Here is a 22,297-nt window from a genome sequence, read left to right on the forward strand (position 1 = left end):
AGAAAGAAAGAAAGAAAGAAAGAAAGAAAGAAAGAAAGAAAGAAGAAAAAAGAAAATGAAGTGATTACTACCAATTCTAATAAAATGATTATGAAATTGCTGGAAATAATTGTATGCCAATAAATTGGATAACCTAGATGAAATAGACAAATTCCTAGAAAAACACAAAAATATGAATAGAGCTATAATCAGTAATAAGATTGAATCAATGAAAGCATTTGATGAAATTCAATGTTTTTTCACAGTAACAACATTCTAACTAAGAATGGAAGGAAACCACCTCAACATAAAGGCAATATGTGAGAAACCCAATACTAACATCATACTCAATGGAGAAAGACTGAAAGTTTTCCCTGTATGAGCAGGCACAAGACAAGGATGCTGCTTTTGACACTTCTATTCAATGTAGTATTGAAAAATCGAGTCAGAAAAATTAGGCGAGAATTTTTAAAAAGACATTCAAATTGGAAGAAAGAAGTAAAATTATTTCTGTTCGCAGATAACTTGAACTTACATGTAGAAAATCCTAAAGATGGAACAAACTTATTAGAATTAATAAATGAATTCAGTAATGTTGCACAATACAAAATCATCATTCAAACATCAGTCGTATTTCAATACACTAACCATGAACAATCTGAAGGGAAATTAAGAAAATATTTTTAATTTGTATTAATATCACAAAGAATAAAATATTTTAGGAATAAGTTTAACCAAAGAGGTGAAATGATTATACCTGAAATCCATAAAATATTGCTTAATGATGACATCAATAAATTGAAAAACATTTTGTGTTCATAAATTAGAAGACTCAATATTGTGAGGAGGACAATGCTACCCAAAGTGAGCTCCAGATTCAATACACTTCCTATCAGAATCTCAGTGACAGTTTTGCAGAAAAAGAAAAATCTGTCCTAAAATTTATATTGAATCTCATGACTCTAAATAGACAAACAACTCTGAAGAGTAAAAATGAAGCTGGAGGACTCACTCTTCCTGATTTCAGCATTTACTACAAAGCCCCAGTAACCAATACATTGTGGTACTGGCATAAAGGAGGACATAGAAATTAATGAAATTGAAGAGAGAGCCCAGAAAGAAATCCTTGCATATATGACCAAATGATTTTCATCGAGTGTGCCAAGATCGTTCAATGGGGAAAGGACAGTATTCTCACCAAATGACATTGGGAAAGCTGGATATCCAAGGGCAAGAATGAGTGGAACCTTTACCTAACACCATATACAAAAATTAACCCACAATAGATCAATGATCTAAATGTAAGAGCAAAAACTATACCACTCCTAGAAGAAAAGGTAGAAGAAAATCTTTATGATATTGGATTTCACAATGATTCCTTGGTTGTAACAACAAAAGAATAGGCAACAAATAAAATGGATAAATTGGACTTCATAAAAACCAAAACCTTTTATATATCTAAGAACATTATCAAGAAAGTAAAAAAGGAACCCATGAAATGAGAAAAATATTTGCAAATTATATGTGTGATACCTAATTAATTTCTAGAATACATGAAAAACTACAAGTCAACAACAGCAAACATCCAAAAACCCAATTAAAAAATGAACAAAGGATTAAAGCAGAGTTTTCACCAGGGAAGATATACAAATATCCCATAAGTCCACGCAAATTTCCTCAGCGTCACGAATACTTAGAGATATGCAAATCAAAACCACAATGTGACACCATCTCACACACTTTAGGATGGCTTTGATAAACAACATAAAACAACAAGTGTTTGTTTTTTGATAAGCAACATAAAACAACAAGTGTTTTCAAACAGTTGGAAAAATTGGAGCTCTAGTGCATTGCTGATGGGAATGGGAAATGTTACAGCCACTGTAAAAAGTGGTGTGGCTGTTTCTCAAAAAATGTAAACAATAAATTACCATTTGATCCAGCAATTCCACTTCTAGACATACTCCCTATAGAATTAAAAGAAATTTGAACAAATGTTTGCACATTGATGTTCAGAGAAGCATTACTCACAATAGGAAAAAAAAGGAAACAACGGAAAGTCCATTGAAAGATAAGTGGGTAGGCAAATGAGGTATATCTATACATCAAAATGTTATTCAACCTTAACAAGGAATAAAATTCCAATACATCGTGCAAAATGGATGAACCTTGAAGACATTATGCTAACTGAAATAAGCCAGACACAAAGGATAATTATTTTATAATTCCATTTATAAAAGATAGAATAGCCAGTTACATAGAGACAGAAAGTAGAATGGTGGGTGCTAAGACTTAGGGGGAGAAGGAGTGAGGGTTACTGTTTATTGGGTACAGAGGTTTAATATGGTAAAAGGAAAAAGTTCTGGAAATGGATAGTGTGATGGTTACACAACACTAAATTGCACACTTAGAAATACTTAATGATAAGTCTTATAAGAGATATATATAAGTGTTCTGGTAGTCTTATACTCTATAAATATACACTTTCTGGCATGGCCCCTTTCCTGCCATGCAGAGCCCCAGAGGTGAATCTCCCTATTTCTCCAAGTGTGCATCACTCATTGTCCTCTGTGCTGTGTCCCACGTGCTGTGCCCACAGCCTTATATGGCTGGTGACTTCAGAGCCAGGATACAACTCCAGAGTCTGCCCCGAGGCTCCCTCTCTTCTTATTTCCCTGCAGCCTAGGCTTCATTTCAACCGGCAGCTCAATTTAGCCGAATTCAGGACAGGCCATCAGGGGTCTTTCTCCATACATGCTGTTCCCACCCCAGTGGGACCCACCCCAGTGGAGTCAGGAAGGGCCAGTCACTGGAGAAGCCTGGAGCAGAGGATGCAGCAATCTGAGCTGCTCCTCTCTCATCCAAGGGGCTTCCTCCTCTCATTTGGGGGAAAAATGTGAGCTTGTTTCAAAGCCTCAGATGTTCTTTGTAGCACATGGAGTAAGTAAAAGAAAACAAAGATGTGGCAGAAAGGGATGTGTTGGAGACAGCGAGAAGCAACTTGATCTTGAGGACTCTCCTTCTTGTCCCTCTATGAAGCCTCTTCCACCACATAGGGCTCAGGACTGACAAAGCCCCCTCCCTACCCTTCTCAGACTGGACACAAGGTCAGCCATGAGAAAACAGAGAAACAAGAAGAAAGTCTGTAGAGAGAAATTGAGAGGGTTCAGAAGGAGAATTTAGGATTTGCTTCTGCCCATGGGACACAGGCTGGGAATAAAAATGTTTTCCTGACTCTTCTCTGAAAGCCAGATAGACTCCACCTAAAACCCTATTGCCAATGATGCCGGGATCCACTTACCAGAGACTATGACCATCTTGAATGTGGAACATTCCCTGCCAGTGGCTGAGTTACGAGCAGAGCAACCATAGATCCCGTTATGCTTTGTACTAATTTGGGGGATAAAGAGCTCTTGTCCTGATTGCACAAACTTCCCATTAATCGTCCAAGAATACTCTGCCGGTGGGTTAGAGTTCGCGAGGCAGGACAAGTAGAGGTTATCTCCTGAACGGTAATCCGTGAATGAAGGGAAAATCCTGGGGAAGTCTGGACCATCTGGAGTAAAGAGAATAAAACCACAGGTGATGTCGTCCAAGGGAAGGGGATGCGCCTGGTCTCTCAAAGGGACACAGTGTCCCTCTGAGCCAAGACACACCCTCAAGGCCCAGCCAAACCCCTTCTGTCTTCACTGAACAGAGGCATGAGGTATTCACGTGTTTCTCCCATCACAGGCTGTAGACCCCAAGTCTCCCATGACAAGAGCAGCCCCTCCCTTTATATTCTTGCTTAAGGCTGTGCCTAGCCAAGTTTTCCCAGGGCAGGGAGTCATGACCAGCCCTGGTGTCCAGAAATAAAAGTATCTGTATTTGAACCTGAGAGAGACTGAGATGCCTGGCCTCTGGTGGCTTGGATTTTTGCTGGTGGCCTGGTCCACAGAGGAACCAGATAAAAAGGACATCCAGGATGACTGGGTCACTGCAGATGCTACCAACTCGGTCCCGTATTTCACATTCATAGGGTCCTGTGTCATTTCTTGTGACATTGGCTAGAATGAGGATCCTGTTTTTACCGGGTTGCTTTAGCCTGGGACTGATCGGGAGGCTCTGACCATTTACCCACCACACGTAGGTGTAGCCCTGAGTCTTAGGTACACAAGTTAAGGATACATCATTCTTGTTCTCCATGGGGTTGAAATAATTGCTGGTGATGTAGGGCTTGGGCAACTCCGCTGGGTGGATAACAGAGAGAAGATTGTCCTGTGTGGCACCTTTGATTCCTCCACAGACATCCTTCAATCAGAGTTGGCATCTCCCACCTCTCAGCCCACCCGAGTCCTTGAAAGTCAATAGCTGGTGCGTGTGTCACAAGACAGATGTATGATGATCTAAGGGCTCAAAGACTATGAGGCTGCCTGCTCTGTCTTAGGGAAGCACAGACTTTCTGAAGTGTGAATTTAGCAGCAGTGTTGGGTCATGGACAAACATGTCAGTGGGAGTCACAGGCCCTGGTACACGTCCCAGTCCCTCTCTAATCCACTGACTGGCTGGCTCACCTTGGATTCCTTACCTGGAATGTGCAACTGCTGGGTCCCTTCCAAATTCCATCCTACTTTGCCCCCCTAGATGTGATTTATCTGCAGCTTCCATTTCCAAGGACATTCTAGAGATGAGTAATAACGGGACTTCCCATTGTCCTGAAACCCTAAGATACTGAACAGCCTGGCCTGGGACTGAATGTTTCAGCAGAAATAAGACATGGGAGACCAGAGTCAAACCTGGAGGTCAGTTCAGTCCTGAGGCAGTGGAGGTACAAGGTGGGGTAGTTTTTTGCAGGTGTTTCATGATGACTTACTTGAGCCAGTGACCTCCAAAGATAGAACAGAATGTAAGGAATGATCTAGAAAGAGTGAAGGGGACAGGCAAAAGCTGGTCGTTTTGGAGCAGAAACATATTCCCTGTCGTGGGTTTTTTATTTCCTTCTCCGTCTGCAGAGGGCAGGTGGTTCTTCCTTGATAGCCAGATAGACTTCACGGGAAAACATATGGCCAATGCTCCCTGGATCCACTTACCAGGAACTATGATATTCTTAATGATGAGATTGTTCCACCAGTAGCTGAGTTATGGATGAAACAGACATAGGCCATTCTATATGTTTTAGTGATGTGGGGGATAAAGAACACTTTTGCTGATTGCTGGAACTTCCCGTCAATCAGCCAAGATTGCTCTGCCAGTGGGTGAAAGTCTGTGAGGCAGGAGAGCTTGGGGACTTCCACTGGATGGTAATAGGTGTATGAAGAAGAAATGGTGGGGGTATCTAGGCCATCTTGAGCAGAAAATAAAGTCACAGCTGATGTTGTCAGAGGGAAGGGAAAATCCTGGCCTGTGGAGGAGCCACGGTGACCCTGTGAACTAAGTCACTACACTGAAGTCCCAGCCAAATCCCTGCTGTGTTCACTGATCTGGAGCTTGAGACATTCACCTGTTTCTCCCATCATAACCTGTGGACCCTGAATCTCCCATGACAGGAGCAGCCTCTTCTCTCCCATTGTCGATCAAGCCTAAGCCTACTCTTAGTCATCATGGCCAGCTTTGATGTCTAGGTTTAAAGGTCTCTGTTCTTGGACCTGAGAGGGAGTGAGAGGCCTGGCCTCTGGCCATGTGTATTTGGGATGGCAGCCTGGCTCACAGAGGAACAGAAGATACTCACAGAGGAGATTCAGGGTGACTGGGTCACTGCGGCTGGAACTCACTGGGTTCTTCATTTCACATTCATAGGGTCCTGCAGTATCCTTTGTGACACCAAATAGAACGAGGGTCCTGTTGTTTCCAGACAGCTGCCACTTGCGACTGATAGGGAGGCTCTGACCGTTTATCCACCACAGGTAGCTTACATCCTGAGTGTCAGGATCACAGGATAAGATCACAGTCTCCACGGCCTCTCTGGGGTTTAAGTTGCTGCTGGAGATGTAGGGCTTGGGAGTCTCCACTGTGCAGATAACAGAGAGAAGATTGCCCTGTGTGGCACCTTTGATTCCTCCTAAGACATTTTTCAATCAGAGATGGTCTTTCCCACTTCTCAGCCCACTCAAGTCCTAAAAAGCCCATGGCAGATGTGTGTGTTACAAGACAGATGCATGGCAATCTGAGGGTTCAGTGATTGTGAGGCTGCCTTCTGTATGTGGAAGAAGCACAGACTTTCTCAAGTGTGAATTGAGTAGCAGCATTGAGTCATGGAAAAACATGGGACCAGCAGTCACAGCCTCAGGTGCCTCTCTGAGTCCCTCCCTCTCCAACTGCCTGCCTGGCCCACCTTGCGGTCCTCACCTGGAGCATGCATTGCTGGAATCTTCTTAGTTTCAGTCTTACTTTGCCCCCAAGGTATGTTTTCTCGCAACTTCCCTTTCCAAGGGGATCTTAGGGATGGATGATGAAAGTTCCCATTGTCCTTAAACCCTTTGAGTACTGGGAAGCCTGGCCTGGGACTGGGTACTTGAGCAGAAATAACACAGGGGAGACCAGAGTCAAGCCTGGAGGTCAGTTCAGTCACCAGGCAGTGGAGCCACAAGGTGGGGCGGTTTTCCCAGCTGTCTCATAGTAAGTGACTTGAGCCAGTGACCACTAAAGATAGAGCAGAGTCCAAGGAATAACCTACAAAGAGTGAAGGGGACAGGCAAGAGCTGAGAGCTTTGGACCAAGACCATGTTCGCTGTTCTGCATCCATGATATTCCCTTCCCCCTGTAGAGGGCAGGTGAGGACCATGTATATCTTTCTAGAAATACACGTAGATGTTTGCAAACGCAGAACTGAATGGTAGAAAGGGCGGACATGAACTGATGACAGAAGTCTGGCCCTCATGGACCATATGTGTTTGCTGGCTATTAGAGCAATATGTGGGAAGAAGTCTTGCAGATACTTTCTCTCATTAGACATTCTACTCTCTAATTCTAGGAGTTAGACTACTCTATGTAGCTTATCTCAGTGGATTCCAGAGTGAATCATAGAGTAGAATAGTAGTTTCCAGGAGCTGTGGTCGGGGGAATAGGGCATTGTTCCATGGCTGTGCTGTTCAGTTATACAGGATGAGGAGGTTCTAGAGATCTCCTGTACAGTTTTATGCCTATAGTTCATACAGATAAAGTGTTCCTTATGCAGAAAGCTTAAAACCAAGGTTTTTGGATTCTAACTTTTTTATTTATTTTGGAATATTTATGGTAGATGTACTGGGTTAGCATCCCAAATGTGAAAAATTTTAAATCCAAAATGCTCCTGTGAGCACTTCTTTTTAGCATCACATCAGTGGTCAGAAGTGTTGGATTCTGGAGCATTTCAGATTTTAGATTTCTGGATTTGGCATGTTCAATTTGTAGTACTGTAATTTTCCCATAAAAAGTTGTCATGAGTTTAGACCTCATGTTATGTTGTGACTCTAGTAACGAAACAAAAAAAGATTTGGAGGAAACATTAAAATGTTGTCATAAGTGGAAATTTTTACTGATGGTCCAAACATCTGAGATGGATTGCTATTAGTAATATTTATCTTGATACCAAATTAAGGTTTAGGTGTGGGGTGAATTCCAACAGGATCACATTATGCTCAAAGAAAGATGCCAAAAGTGATTTGAAATTAGCAACTCCTTAAGTAGAGAGAGTCCCGTTAAAGAGACAGAACTGGTCAGTGTGTCAATTACATAAAGGGAGGAATGATGCCGAATTAAAAGAAGTGATATGTGTTATGTTAGTAAATATAGTAAGAAATCCCTGTTTCTAATTTCTGTGCAGAGTTAGGAAAAATGGGGAAGAGCCCAAAACAGGTATGTGAAATGCTTTCTTCATTTTCTCTTAACCTCAGGAAATACAACTAGAGTTTTAAGTTTGTGTGAATCAGGAAGAGTCTAAGTGAGATGCCAGTGGCTCATGTGTCCCCCACACAAAGAACCCCAACTTAGGAAAATGGCATCATCAGGAGGAAACAATCGTATGTGGCACAGGCTGTAAAACCATCAGATAGCACGCCCTGGCCACCTCCAACAGGTCCCCGAAACCACCAGTATTCCCATTATGTGTAAGTTACAGCCTTGGAGGTTGTACCACAACTACAACATTTAAAAATTGCTATTGTCAATACAAAATGTTAAATATGAAGTGGGATATATTGTTCCATTTTTTTCCCCCACTCCTTTTGAATTTTCCTTTTCCAGTTTTGGAAGTTTCTATTGACACATCCTCAAGTTAGGGATTGTTTTCTCAGCTGTGTGCATTCTACCACTAGGCATCAAAAACATTCTTCATTTCTCTAACAGCAAGTTTTTCGTTTTCCTTTTTTTTCTGAGATGGAGTCTCACTCTGTTGTCCAGGCTGCAATGCAGTGGCAAGATCTTGGCTCACTGCAAGCTCCACCTCCCGGGTTCATGCCATTCTCCTGCCTCAGCCTCCTCAGTAGCTAGGACTACAGGCGCTCGCCAGCACACCTGGCTAATTTGTTTGTATTTTTAGTAGAGATGGCGTTTCACTGTGTTTGCCAGGATGGTCTCGATCTCCTGACCTCGTGATCCGCTCGCCTTGGCTTCCCAAAGTGCTGGGATTACAGTTGTTAGCCACTGTGCCGGCCATCTCTGAGGGATTTTAACGAGTTGTTGACTTTTGAGTTTTCCGTTGTTTACTTACTGTTAGAACCGAGTGACAAATTTCAAGCCTGTTATATGGCTGACAGGAAACCAGAAGTCTCTAGGAAGTGACTGGAGAATGTGAGCTCCATAGTAGGTTGTGGATGGAGTCGTGAGTGAAATGGGTGAAATCAGCCCATGGGCTTTGGAGACTGCAGGCCTGCCCAGCCTCTGACACCCTGGTCAGTCAGTGCAAAGATTACAACAGTGACAGCAAACTAGCATGGCTGACTCCATCTGGCATCGAGTCTCAGGCTGGCTGTCCTCACTCATTCCTGGACATAGGCCAGGCTAACCATGGGAGGAATTTAATTTATGGTTTAACTTTGAAGCAAGAATGATAATAGTTCCTCCATAACACTAATACCCTTCTTTTGCCCAGGGATTGCCTTTGTAAAACTGGTGAAAGACCATGAGAATAAGATTGTAGGAGAGAACTGAATTCTGCTAAAATGGAGGCACAGTTTCTATAATCCCTTACTGCTCAAATGTCATTTGCCCAGAGTTTACAAAATTTGTATCTATTTGCTCCTATAGATAACATCACTATTGTAGAACCTGAGATTGGTCTTTTGAGATGTTTCTCATTCTTTGCATTCTGGAAACCCGCTGACCTCATCCATACCCATGACTAATGGCTCAGCCAGTCACATGGTCCCCACCTAGAGGTGGATTCAAGCACAAACAGATCATTTCCCTCCGCCCTCATGATTCCATCCCCAAACAGTCAGCAGTACCCATTTTTTAGTCCTGTGCCCCTGAAACTATCCTTGAAAATCTCTAACCCCTGATCCACTAGGGAGTCTGATTTAAGTAATAATAAACCTCCATCCTCCTGTTTGGCACACTTGGAGTCATTAAAATATTTCTTTACTGCAAATCACTATCTGGATAAATTGGTTTTGTTTGTGCAGGAGGCCAGAAGAACTTGTCTGGAAATTATAAGAGTGGATGGAGGAGCTGACTATCCCTGTCCCATGGTCTTGTCCACAGATCAGCCTCACAAAAGGACAGAGCCCTGAATGGGGATACAGTGGAAGCTTATTCTCTTAGTGACCTGGGGACATTGGCTCAAGATGAAACTTGGCAGGAGTGGCAACTCCAGGTGATTTCTGTGCCTTTCCTGTTTCCTGGGAGGTGGGCCAGGCCACAGTGTTAGCAGGAAGGGAACAGAACAATTAACCTAGTTAGAGGGAGTGTCTGGGGAAGGCCTAGGTGTGGAGGAAGAAGCTGTGCAGGACAGGGCTTGCCAGGTAGAATGAAGTGGGAGGAAGATGAGGGACACAGAGAAGCAGAGAGAGGCAGAGACAGCATGGCAGTGAACAGTGGGGCCTACAGTGACTTCAGAGACCCCAGGGACCAGGTGTCCCCAGTTCCACAGGCCAGGATCAGGCCTGAAAACCCTCCAGTGACCAAAGGGCTTCAGAGTTACATGAGATGGGTTGGCTTTAGGGGCAAGAGTTAGTGGGGGATGAAACATGGGTGTCAGCCTCTGAATGACAAGGGACAGGTGAGGCTAGACCTCCTAGGATCCTGCATCCAAGATCCAGTCTAAAGAAGTTATGGATCATTCATTTCTTCATTCAATTCCTTCATTTGTTATGTGAGAGCTCCTGAGTGTGTGTCTCTCACTGGGCCTGTGCTGGTGCAGTGTGTGAGTGGGGAATGAAAACAAGGTCCTCTCTTTTATCCTGTCATGTCAGTGACATGGACACTTTAGGAAACAGGATTTCAGGTTCAGTAATAGGGGTTAAGATCTGAGTGGGAGACCTGGACATGTTTTGCACTGACTCTGACAGTTGAGGCAGGTGATTTAGTTCTGGAGTACAGACTAATCAGCTGACCATTTGCTCTCACTCCTCTGATGTTTGGATGCCTAAGAAGAGAGGATTTGAGCCAATGAATGACTATGGGGTCCTTTGAACCCAAAAAGCCCTCACTTCTGGTGGAGGAGAGGATGGGCCTGTGGCTACAGACAGACCTCATGTGACCCTGATCTGCCTTTTGTGTTTGTGTGACTCTGGTTCAGTGACTGTGCCTTCCTGTGTCTCAGTTTTCTCTCAGTCAAATAAGGTAAACTGCAAATGGACTGTGGCTTTTCATGCTATATGTGAATAAATTGTAAATTCTTCACAGTCACCTGACCTAATGCTTGGTGCAGTGGAGGTGTTCACACAAACAGCATTTATTATTACTCACTTCCATGAGAGAGCACCTTTGTCCACAGATCACTGTGGATAAGCTGCTGCCAGGTACATTTTCTGTCTTCTGTTTCTGCTTCTGGGGACATTAGACTCGCAAAGCAGTTGGCTGATGGCCTATAAAGCTTGTCTTTCTGTCCTCTCCACTCTGAGTGTCAGGTGAAGAAAGCTCTGTCCTGCCCAGATGAGGATCTGAGGACTGAGCCCTGGCAGTGAGCAGCTCCAGGAGACACAGTCCTCAGACGCCTGGTGAATCCTTGGTCCCAGTAAGCCCTGCCACAACCCAGCCTTGGCACAGGCTCCTCAGCTTTATCTGGAGTAAGGATTTAGGGACGGGTCTGGGGTTGAGGCCTCCAGGGCTGAGCTTTTCTGAGAGTATCTCTGGGGGCCTCTTAGGCAAAGCCCTACTCAGTTCTCCAGGGTCTTTCTCAGGATCTAGTTTATGAAGAGGGCATGAGGTGCTTGGCTGAGATTCATCTCTTGCTGAGCACCCTCCCTTCAGACTGTCCTTCCTGTGCAGCAAGTGTCTACAGGGTCTGGAGGCAGGAAAGGAATTCTGATCTGTTATAGTTTGTCTCTTCTGTGTGTGTCCTCCACTAAATGCCAAAACACCAACATGCGACATAATGTAGAGAGGGACACAGGCACCGTCTAGGCCTGACAATCCTGTTGGTGTAAAGTAGAACGGAATCCCAACCCCCAATACCCAGGGATCATGTGGAATCACTCACGGTATAAGGTGAAATGTCCAATTACTCCTTTAGTCTTATCACCTTGCTTTATCATTTGAATGGTGTAGGATCCTGTGTCATTCTTGGTGACATTCTGGATCAGCAGGGATGCATTGGAATATACTGTTTCTCGTCCACTGTATGCAGGCCCAACTATAATTGTTTCAGCATCTATTACATATGATGTAATGTAATGGTGGAAGTCCGTTTTTTGCCCTTTGTACCAGATGTAGGCAATAAGATTCTGGGGCAAATTCTGGACAAGTAGAAGAACATCCTTCCCCTCAGAAACTTTGGCTGGCTGGGCTTCAATTGTGACTTGAGCAGTGGTGGGTGGGTTCCAGAAGATTAAAAGTGATGCTAGGACGTGGAGAGAGCATCAGTCAATATTGCGACGTATGTATGGGGGTGAAAAATGGGACTCTGGGTCCTGAGAAGATCTCTTCAATCTTCAGTCTTGAAGACACACACACACACATACAAACACACACAGCACCCCAGTATGACAGTAGGACACACACATACACCCCTTTTGTGTGTGTGTGTGTGTGTGTGTGTGTGTGAACTACTGTCCTACTGGGTCAAAGTCAGCAGCATGACCCCCATTTCTTCAACCCTTCTTACCTTGTCATATTTCTGTTTGGAATCCTCTTCCCCAGGGATCTTCATGCCTCCCTCCACACCACCCTCAGGTCCTGCTCACATCAGGGCATCCTTAGACTTCTTTCCTGACACCTCCTTCAGAGACCCTGGATCTTCTATTTCTGACCTTTCCCTGCTCTGCTCCCCCCGGAGCTCTTGTCAACACCTGACCTCACATTCTAGATCTCTTTGCATGTCTGTCTTCCTTCCCATGACAGCGTGAGCTCCCTGAAGACAGGGACTTTTAGGATCTTGGTTGCACCCCAGTGCCTGGAACAGGCTTCAGACTCCTGTAGATGCGAAAGTTCCCAGGTCCCTCCATGCCTGGGATTTTTTTTTCTTTCACCAATTGTTGAGGTTTTTTGCTGAGGACAGTGTTTCATGCAATGCTTATGTTTTCATTTGAAGTGTCATCTGATAATCGTTATTATTATCATTTTTCAAAATGTGGTGTCCAGTGTCGATTAACCAGGAGAACAGAACACTTGAGATTTTCCTACTTCTTACAAATTCCAGTTCAATGTGATTTTCCTGTTTTGACCCCTGTCTCTCTCTGGTGTATTTTCCCCTATCCAGGCTCCAACAGAGCCTTCTTTTCTGTTTTTGTTTCTTCTTTTCCTTTCCTTTCTTTTCTTTCTTTTTTTTTTTTTTTTTTTTTTGAGACAGTCTCATACTGTCACCTAGTCTGTTGTGAATTGTCATGATTTTGGCTCACTGCAACCTCTGCCTCCCAGGTTCATGTAAATCTCCTGCCTCAGCCTCCCAAGTAGCTAGGATTACAGGAGCCCATCACCACACCTGGTTAATTTTTTGTATTTTTAGTAGAGATGGGGCTTCACTGTGTTGACCAGACTTGTCTTGAACTCCTGACTTCATGATCCACCCACCTCAGCCTCCCAAAGTACTTTCTTCTGTTATTTCTTAGAACCCCATCCTCTCCAGGAAAATCCATCCAATCATTCTGCTTCCTCCTCCTGTCCTCTCCGAGGAAGTTCTCTCCTCACCTGTGAGCAGGAGCTCCTTCCAGGTGATATGCAGTGTGCAGCGAGGGGCTGAGAGGGGCCACATGGCCTTTGCTGCCTGTGTGTTCTCCTGTGTGGAGATGAGCCTGGGATCCAGAATCTTTCCTAGCACAGCTGTCAGCTGTGCTCTCCTTCCTCCTTCTGTGCTGGGCCTCTTTCCGGGGCAGGAGCACTTCTCAGGCTCATGGGTGGAGTCTGAGCCCAGGACACCTCTCTGTCCCCTCCCCTCTCAGTCCTGCCTCCTTGTCCCTCCTTCTCTTTTACCTTTTGTGTGTGTGTCAGGTCCCTGGGAATTGTGGAGGCCTCTGCCTTTTTCAGCAGTGATTCTGTCACCAAACCTCAATGCACACTATGTGCAGAAACACAAACACACACACAAAAGAGACACACACGGTCACACACATACCCTGTAGGTTGGACAAGCACAGTCCTGGGTCTCAGCCTCCTGCTGTCCCAATGGCTCTGGTTTGGGGTGCACATTCATGCCCTTTGCCCTCTTTCATCCCCATCTGGCTCTCCCCTTCAGTGCAGGAGGCTGGAGCTGCACCAGGTTCCTGTCACAGGGACACCCCATTGTGCTGTGGGTGAGCTGTGTGTCGCCTGGTGAGAGGTACCCTTCCTTTCTCTAATTGTGTCTAGCTTGGCTGCAGCTTCCAAGGATGGACATTCAGGACCTGGGTGTCCCAGAGGAAAGTGTCCTTCCTGGAGGTGTGCAGGGTGAATCTCTCATGCCTCTTGGGAGGAGAGGCCTGTGCTGGTTGCTCAGTAGGGGCTGTGAGTCCCATGGTCAAAGAGACAGTTCTCAGTCATTCTATTGCTCCCTGGTGTCTGGTGGCTGAGCTGGGGCTCAGGGTTTCTCATTTCTTCTTGACCATCTTTGGTGTCCACCAGGGCAGGAGGATCAAAGCCAGGGGATTAGGGACAAGTCATTTTCATTTTCTCATTCCCAGGGACCAGAACCCAGGATTCTGACTCCAGGGCATGGTATCACACCCTGCTGGTGTCCATGAATGTCATGAGTGCTCATAGTGTCATGTTGCCTTGGCATTCATTTTTTAAGGTGTATGTTTATTTGCCTCACATCAGAGGCAGGCCTGGGTCACCATGGTACTTTTCCATACTGTATCTGGTTCAAGTGGGTCCAGTTGTTGACCAGAGATAAAATCTTAGAGTCATCTCTTCTGCTTGGTGTGCTGGGCTCCCCTCTCTCCAGCTGCTTTCTTTAAACTGATAAATCCGATATTTGCCCTCACATTTAAAGTGACCGCTTCTCAGTCACAGCATGATCTCCTGGTCCCAGTGTTTGCTGCTTGCTTTAAACACATCCATTAAAACTCCCTGCTGGAAACCTGTCAGATAACACCTGAACTTACTAAAGACATTGGCTTACCGGTCTCTTCTCTCCTCCCTGCCTGGGCTCACTGATCTCGGTATCTGTGGTCTCCAGGTGTGCCGAGTGCTCCCCAGTGTCTGTAAGTAGTAAAAACACTTACACTTTCACGTTGTGGTTGTATCACTATAGCCTCACATGCCATCCAGGGCCTGACATCAAGGCTGCCCTATGAGACCTGTGCTGGTTGAACCCTTGCTGGAGCTCTTGTTTTGGAACCTCTGCTTCTTCTGGGCACAGGAGCTTCCAGCTAACTTGATTGAAAGAGTGATATATGTCATTGAAAACACTGGTTCAGATGATGTATTCATGGGCTTCAGCTGCCGTAACAAACACCTTAGCCTGGGTGAATTAAATAATGGAAATCAATTTTTCACAGTTCTGTGAATAATGTGCTATACTAACCATTTCAAAATGTGTAATCAGGTGGAATTAGCCACATACACAGTGTTCAGTTACCATCACCACTATTTTTCTGAGAAAATTTTTATCATTTTAAACTGAAACTTTGTATCTTTGAAACAATAATAACTCCCTGTATTTTCCACCCTAGACCTTGATCATCTCTACTCTGTCTCTATGAATTTGCCTATTCTTGATGTTTCATATAAATGGAATTATACATATATGCTATTTTGTTTCTGACATGTCACTTAGCATAAGGTTTCCAAAGTCCATGCATGTTCCAGCGGATGTCAGAGCTTCATTCCTCTTTATGGCAGATTAACATTCAGTTGTATGTGTGACCACATCTGTTTATTCATGTGTTGATGAACACTTGGATTGTTTTCATATTTTATCTTTTGTGAATAATGCTGCAATCAACATCCTAGGTAAGTACCTGTTTGAGTCCCTGGATTCAATTCTTTGGGTATATACCTAGGAATGGATGTTATTCTGTATGAGAATTCTATGATTATCTTCTTGAGGAGCAGCACAACTGTTTCTCCTAGTGGTTGTACCTTTTTATAATCTCACCAGCAGTGCATGAGGATTCCAAATTCTACATAAGGCTTTCACTTGTTATTTTGAAAGAACGGTAGCCATATTTATAGGTGTAATGTGGTATCTCATTGTGGCTTTGACTTTGTGTGTTCCTAATGACTAATGATGTTGAGTTTCTTTTCATGTTCCTCTTGATGATTTGCATATCTTCTTTGAAGAAAAGTCCATTTGAGTCCTTTGGCCCATTTATATAAATTGGGTGGTTTGTCTTTGTGTTTTTGAGTTGTAGCAGTTCTTTATATATTCTGGGCATGAAACCATTGTCTGAGTGATTTGCAACTGTTATGTGTCATTCTGTGTTTGGTCTTTTTATTTTCTTGATAATATCCTTTGATGCATAAAGGCTTGCGTCTTTAGCCCAGTTTATCTGTTTTTCCTTTTTGTGTCTCATGCATTTGGGTCATACTTGAGAATGCATTGCGCATTTGAGGTCATTAAGTTTTACCCCTATGTCTTTTTCTAAGATGTTTTTATGGTTATAAATCTTATAATTAACTCGCTGATCCATTTTTAGATAATTGTTTGATATGGTTGGAAGTATAGTTCTCTAAGTTTATTGTTTTGCATGTGGTTATCTAGTTGTTTCTGCACCGTTATTTGAGAGGATGATTGTTCCTCCATTAAATTATCTTGACACCCTTATGCAAGAGCAATGAACTATGAGGGTGAGGGTTTATTTCTGGACTCTCAATTGTATCCCTTTGGTCCCTATTTGTATTCTTATGTCAGGAGCCTCTGTTTTTAATAGTTGTAATGTTTTGTGAGATTTCAAATAAGAAAGTTTAAGTTCTGCAATTTATTTTTGCAAAATTATTTTGGCTCTTTCAAGGATACTTTTTTGAAAAGCAAGGAGGCCAATGTTTTGCAATTAGAAAGCATTTTCTGTCTTCTTTTGACTGAAATTTTGCAGTCTAGGGATCTTTTCAGGAATTTTATCAAAGTAGGTAAATTATCATCACTTCCTTTGCTGAGGAACTGTGTTAAAATGTGAGTTGAGGAATTGAGAGACCCTGGAAGCACTTACCCATGTGGTGAGGGAAAGTGAGCTCCATAATGAGGGACACAGAAAACATTGCTTTGGGGCACAATGTTGTCAGGTTAGCTGTGTACATCACTCAGTAGAATGAAAACAGCTGAGACTCAGAGAAGCCAGTGAGGGCTGACTCTTAGAAGCCAAAGACCAGCAGGTGGATGTCCTCAGGGGCAAATGGACTGCACTGGTACCCATTGCAGTGGAGTGGAAAAAGGTAAGAAGCTTTAGATATTCAATTTTCTCACTCAGCTCTTCAGCAGGAGATTTGGGCCCTGGGCTGATACTGTTCTGCAGCAGGGTCATGGTAGACAGGAATGGCTGCATATCAGGCCTAAGTCCATGTCATCCTGTCAGGCATTGCCTCTGAAAATGGAGAATTTTGTTCAGAGGCCCATCCTGGGCACATGGAAGGAACCATTTTATTAAAATTTATTTAAGAAAACAGTATGCACGCTTTATTCTTCTAGAATAATTATTAAGGTGATATTTTACAATGTATCTCTTAAAGAAATTGTGAGAGTCATCTACATAATATATGTTTTGTGTTGTCTTTTCTATAATTGCAGCTTTCATATGTTCTTCTAGAAACCATTTCCTTTGCGAACACACAGGCAGTATCTCTGTGTTCATTTCTACTGGGAAATCTTTATGCAGGGTGGAGAGAGTCACATTTCCTAATGAGAGATGGAAAGCATCTAACTACCAAAAAAAGTGTCTAGATGCTGCTGGTAATGATCATGGGGCTGCAGGTGGAGATCAGTTTAAGGAGGTGTCAGGGAAAGTAATTTTGACTGTCTCTCTTTTTTTTTTTCCAACAAAATCATGGGTAGAAGCCACCACCTGGACCCACCACATGTTGAAATGGATGAGGGACAGAAATAGAGCTCAGTCAATTAAGAAAGAAATCCAGGAGTGGGCAAGAGGTTTGAGAGGTCGACGGGTGTGAGAGGTGGATAGGTGAATGGTGAGAATGTTCAAAACATCTTCTTTCTCCATAATAAGAGAACATTTATGCCCCTGAGCCAGACAGTGTCCAGGCCAGGAGGAGCAGGATATTGTCAGCTCTCCTGGCCAAAAGTGAGACTCCAGCAGTGTCCAGTTTCTTGTTCCAATTTGGGATTTATTCCTATTTTAAAAATGGTCCAACAGTATACAATTTTGAAAATACGCAAAAATCCCTATGCTACCATTCATAGATAACCAAGATGGCCCTAAGATGGTGAGAGAATCAGAATGGTGTTTGGGTTTACTTTGTGTATTTTTTTCTCCCAATATCTACAGAATTCCCTACATCCCACTTTTTAATGTAACCCAGTGGGTGTCATTCCCTTTCGCAGTTACAGACCTTTCCGGTTCACGGTTACAGACCCTTGGAAAACCCACACCCTTTCTGCTGTGAGGTACAGGCAGCCATGCGGCATCACCTCTAAACATGCCTTCTGGGACATCAAATTACTGAATAAGTAAATGTCCTTTCAATAGATATTGAAGACCTCCATTTTACCCATCTCACACTTGTAATTCTTTTACCAAGAGGTGATGGGTTTTAGTGCTGATTTGCTTTTATAGATTAGTGTAGATTATAGCTTCTGCCAGGGGCAAATTTTTCATTCAGAAAAGCATTTGGCAAAGCCTGGAAACGTTGCTCTTTGTCAGAGCTGGGAGAGGGAGTCCTGCTGGCCTTGAGCAGGAAGAGTCCCCAGATAGTGCTGAACATTCTAGAGCTCACAGAGCCCCACCAGCATGACCACTACAAAGTTCAATGCTGAGGAGAGGTGGAGAGCCCTGATGTGCCTCCCCTAGCTTCCCTGGAGCTTTTTACCTTCTCCTTCCATCAGTCTCTACCACTTTCTCACCTCAGCTTGCTCCTTGAGCCTTAACGCCCTCCACTTGAACTTTCCCTTAGTTTAAAACCTGCTGTAATCTCTCGACTTCCTTGGCCCCTTTCTGATCCTTAGCAGCGTGTCCTCTAGAGGGAACCCTCACCTTTCCTGGAGCTTCCCAGGATCCAGAGGCCCCTGCCCTGTTTGGGCACCAGGGATATGGCTGTGTGCCTGTGTCCCTAAAGGTCCTGTCACTCAGGATATTTGTGTGAGAGCAACTGAGGTGATATTACTCTCCCCTACTTTTCTTGGAACATAAAAATTTGTACAAATCTTGTAGAGCAAAATTTCTTAATGCATGTCAAAATTTTAAAAATATATATTTTTGCCTCCCAAACTTTACTAGGAAAAATTTATCACAGTCCCAGTCATAAAAAATGACACCTAATCAGGGTTATTCACTGTATTGTTTGTTTAACAGCAAAATATTGGGAACAACCTAGACTTTCACAAGCACAATGCTAATTAAACAGGTTACCTTATGTCTACACAATAGAATATGATGCAGCTGCATAAAGAGTACAGAATCTTTCAGCTATTCGTATGGAAACACCTCGTTGTTCTATTTTAGTTATAGCGTTTAAACATCACAGAATAAGATGCAATTTTTGTAGTAGATCTGACCTTAGTACATTATTTTTACTGGTTTCTTTTTTTTTTTTTTTAATTTAAAGAGAGAGTGTCTCACTCTCATCCCGAGCTCGAAGTGCAGTGGCGAGATCATAATTGACTGCAGCCTCAACCTTGTGAGCTCAAGAGATCCTCCTGCCTCAGCCTCCTGAGTAGCTGGAATCACAGGCACGTGCTACCATGCCTAGCTAATTTTTTGTTTGTTTCTGTAGAGATGGGGTTTCACCCAGGCTGGAGAAATCCCAGGCTGGTCTCATACTTCTGCGCTCAAGTTATCTGCCCACTTTCACTCCCAAAATGCTTGAATTAAAAGCAAGTGTCACCACAGCTGATTCTGCCTTTTTTTTTTTTTTTTTTTTTTTTTGAAATTGGACTGCAGTCTACTCACTCATTTCTTTCCCCATCAGGTGATTTCTATTTTTCCTCTATTTCTCTACCATATGTCAATGCCAAAATCCAGATGTATTTGCTTTTGTTTAGAATTAGATTTTTTTTTTTTTAGAAGAGAAACCTTAGGAATGGTCTCATAGCTGATTTTCACGATTCTAATCTTCACTGTCTAAGCCATAGGTTTTCAACTCCGAATACTGATTAGAGTCACTTGTAGGTCATTAAAGCCTACAAATGCCTGTACTATCCCTCAAGCATATCTGATTTGTCTGATGTGTGGTGTAGCCCAGGGATTGGTTGCTTAAAAATGCTTTCAAGGAAAAGGGTCATTTTGCAGTGGAGGAACTTTAACCCAGTGATCAAAGTTAACATCCCCAGTAATAAGAGATAACGACATCTTAGGGCATTCTAATATAATTGATGGAGAAGGTGTAGAATCATCCCTGTGGTATTCTTGTACAAAGTGTATAACCTGAGTTTAATCATGAGAAAATATTAGAAATGTCCAAACTGAGGGTCATGCTACAAAATAAGTAACCAATACGCTTCAAAAAGGTGAAGCTCTTAAAGGTAAATCCTAACTTTCCCAGATTAAAGGAGACTGAGAGAAGAGTACAATGAAGAGCAATGTGTGATACTAGATGGGATCCTGGTCCAGAAAAAGGACATTAGTCAGAACATCGAGGGGATTTGGATAAGGTCTGTACAGGCATGCATTTTACAGTGTTAATAATCATTTATTGATGTTTCTTGTTAGGTGCATATCTATAATGTTAATATTTGGGGAAGTTGAATGAAAAGCATATGAGGACTTTGCCTATTTTTGGAACATTTTAGAAAGTCTGAAATGATTTCAAAATTAAACATGAGAAGAAAAGAAATATAGATCTTTTAGACATTTCTATTAAGTTGCTAAAGTTGAAGATCATTTCCCAACTTATCTTGCCTAATACTGGTCAGGGTAATCTTCCTGGAAATGCTGTTTGTCACGTTTGTGACCTTCTCAAAGCTTTCCAGTGACTTCTCTTATCTGTAGGATGAAGTTCTCATTATGTAGGCTGCCATGCAGTGTCCTCATAAAGTGGCCCCAATCTCCCTTTTTTTTTTTTTGATCTGTGTTGAAAGACCTGACCAACATTTTACTTTCTTATGGCCAAACTTGTTCTAGTTCTTTCTTGCTTGTGTAACGCCCTTCCCTGTCTTTTCAACTGTGGGACTTCATGGTGGGAAATGTTTTAGAGGAAAAATTGTAAAGATATTTATAGGAAATAGTCACAAACCTTCTTGGAAGTCTGGGGGTTTTCATAGCTTCAGTGAAAGGTTTGGCTGAAGGCAGCTGAATTATCTTAAAAGCTTAGGGCTTGGGTACATAGGAATGTAGAGGAGTTTATCTAAATAGCTTGTTTACTCAGGTGGTCCTAAATCCAACATTTAACCTTATACTCAGGGGAACTATTCTGAGGGAGGTTGGCAATGTCAATTACCTTATAGTGGTGTTTACTCAAGACCTTTGTCATTTAATCTGTACTAAATAAACGCAAACTTGCCTGGCTGATCAGGGCCAAGGCTGTTAACTCTTTACCAGACCCTTCTTGGTATTGGTGAGTGATTTGGCCACCTAGCCTGCTCTTTCACTGGATATTTGTGTCTGAGTGTATTTGTTCCTCCATTGCTGGGTCAGGGTCTGCTGGTCGGACCCAGACAGTTGGTGCCTGGTGTGAGGACCTTGCATGTTGGTTCCCAGGTCTGAGGTATAGCTGCAAATAATTGCCACAGAAGCCTCGAAAACTAAGGTGAAGACTATGCGGTTGGTAAGTCAGTAAGTCGATAAGTCAGTAAGTCAGTAGGTCATCGGTGCCCGCTTGGGATCTCCAAGTTCGAGGGAATTGTTCAGGGTAGGGTTTAATAATGGGACAACAGTTATCAGCACAACAGAAGCAGTATCTAAAAGTATTCAAACAGCTGCTTAAAGCCACTGGAGCCTTGGTTTTGCAGGCTCAATTAAGGGACCTAATGCAAATTGTATTACTTAACCTGTGGTTCCTGGAAGAAGGTAAGCGAGACATAGAGCTTTGGGAACAGGTGGGAAGAAATCTTTTTGTTGTTGCGGTTGTTTTTTCTTTTCTTTTCTTTTTTCTTTCTTTCTTTCTTTTTTTTTTTTTTTTTTGTGAGACAGAGTCTTGCTCTGTCACCCAGGCTGGAGTGCAGTGGCACAAGCTCGGCTCACTGCAAGCTCCGTCTGCTTGATTCACGCCATTCTCCTGCCTCAGCCTCCTGCATAGCTGGGACTACAGGCACCCATCATCACATCTGGCCAATATGGTATTTTTAGTAGAGATTGGGTTTCACCATGTTAGCCAGGATTGTCTCGATCTCCTGACCTCATGTGCAAGAGCAGCGGGTCCCAGTATAATCTTTAATGCTATGAGCTAAATGAGGGCAATTCTGGTCCCATTATACACAGAAGAGCCTAAAAAAGGGAAGGAGAAGGAACCATCACCTACTTTACCACCTCTGAGTCCCTCAACCCCACTATCACGGGGCCAAAATAACAAAGAGGAAAGGGAGGTTTTGCCTGAGTCCCATGCTCCAATAAATAAGAGAAAAGAAGGCATACACTACAGCTATGGGACCCTGTCTTAAGTAAGCAGCATTAGAAGGGAAGCTTTTAGCTTCCTCGGTGATGCAAAATCAATAAGGCAATCAGGTGTATGTTTATAAAGAGGT

General features: G+C 43.1%; 2 protein-coding genes and 1 long non-coding RNA gene across 3 annotated transcripts in view; 1 reads left to right on the forward strand and 2 right to left on the reverse strand.

Annotated features, from left to right (window-relative positions):
- The window catches only part of LOC144337558 (uncharacterized), a 119,445-nt gene that overhangs the window by 37,691 nt on the left and 59,457 nt on the right, over window positions 1-22,297 (forward strand). The gene's annotated exons all lie outside the window — the stretch shown is intronic.
- On the reverse strand, window positions 3,243-4,638 carry LOC144336771 (pregnancy-specific beta-1-glycoprotein 8-like). The gene is made up of 3 exons (XM_077978018.1): window positions 4,590-4,638; window positions 3,915-4,247; window positions 3,243-3,535 (listed from the first exon to the last, which is right to left on the reverse strand). Exons 1-3 carry the CDS (start codon window positions 4,636-4,638, stop codon window positions 3,243-3,245), a joined length of 675 nt encoding a protein of 224 aa, XP_077834144.1.
- On the reverse strand, window positions 4,943-13,422 carry LOC144337525 (pregnancy-specific beta-1-glycoprotein 2-like). The gene is made up of 4 exons (XM_077983106.1): window positions 13,222-13,422; window positions 11,576-11,935; window positions 5,687-5,965; window positions 4,943-5,302 (listed from the first exon to the last, which is right to left on the reverse strand). Exons 1-4 carry the CDS (start codon window positions 13,283-13,285, stop codon window positions 5,055-5,057), a joined length of 951 nt encoding a protein of 316 aa, XP_077839232.1. The 5' UTR covers window positions 13,286-13,422; the 3' UTR covers window positions 4,943-5,054.

Source organism: Macaca mulatta, chromosome 19, assembly GCF_049350105.2.
Source record: "Macaca mulatta isolate MMU2019108-1 chromosome 19, T2T-MMU8v2.0, whole genome shotgun sequence".
NCBI classification, from domain to species: domain Eukaryota; kingdom Metazoa; phylum Chordata; class Mammalia; order Primates; family Cercopithecidae; genus Macaca; species Macaca mulatta.

Coding starts and splice junctions, on each gene's coding strand:
- LOC144337525 (XM_077983106.1), bottom strand. CDS start 13,285: ATGTGGCCCCTCTCAGCCCCTCGCTGCACACTGCATATCACCTGGAAG. Junction 11,936..13,221: donor GAAGGAGCTCCTGCTCACAG/GTGAGGAGAGAA, acceptor TCCACGTCCTAG/CATCACTTTTAATCTTCTGG. Junction 5,966..11,575: donor TGGACATTTCACCTTATACC/GTGAGTGATTCC, acceptor TTATCTGCACAG/TGGAGACTCCCAAGCCCTAC.
- LOC144336771 (XM_077978018.1), bottom strand. CDS start 4,638: ATGTCCTTGGAAATGGAAGCTGCAGATAAATCACATCTAGGGGGGCAA. Junction 4,248..4,589: donor ATCACATCTAGGGGGGCAAA/GTAGGATGGAAT, acceptor GAGGAATCAAAG/GTGCCACACAGGACAATCTT. Junction 3,536..3,914: donor CCTTTTTATCTGGTTCCTCT/GTGGACCAGGCC, acceptor TCTTTACTCCAG/ATGGTCCAGACTTCCCCAGG.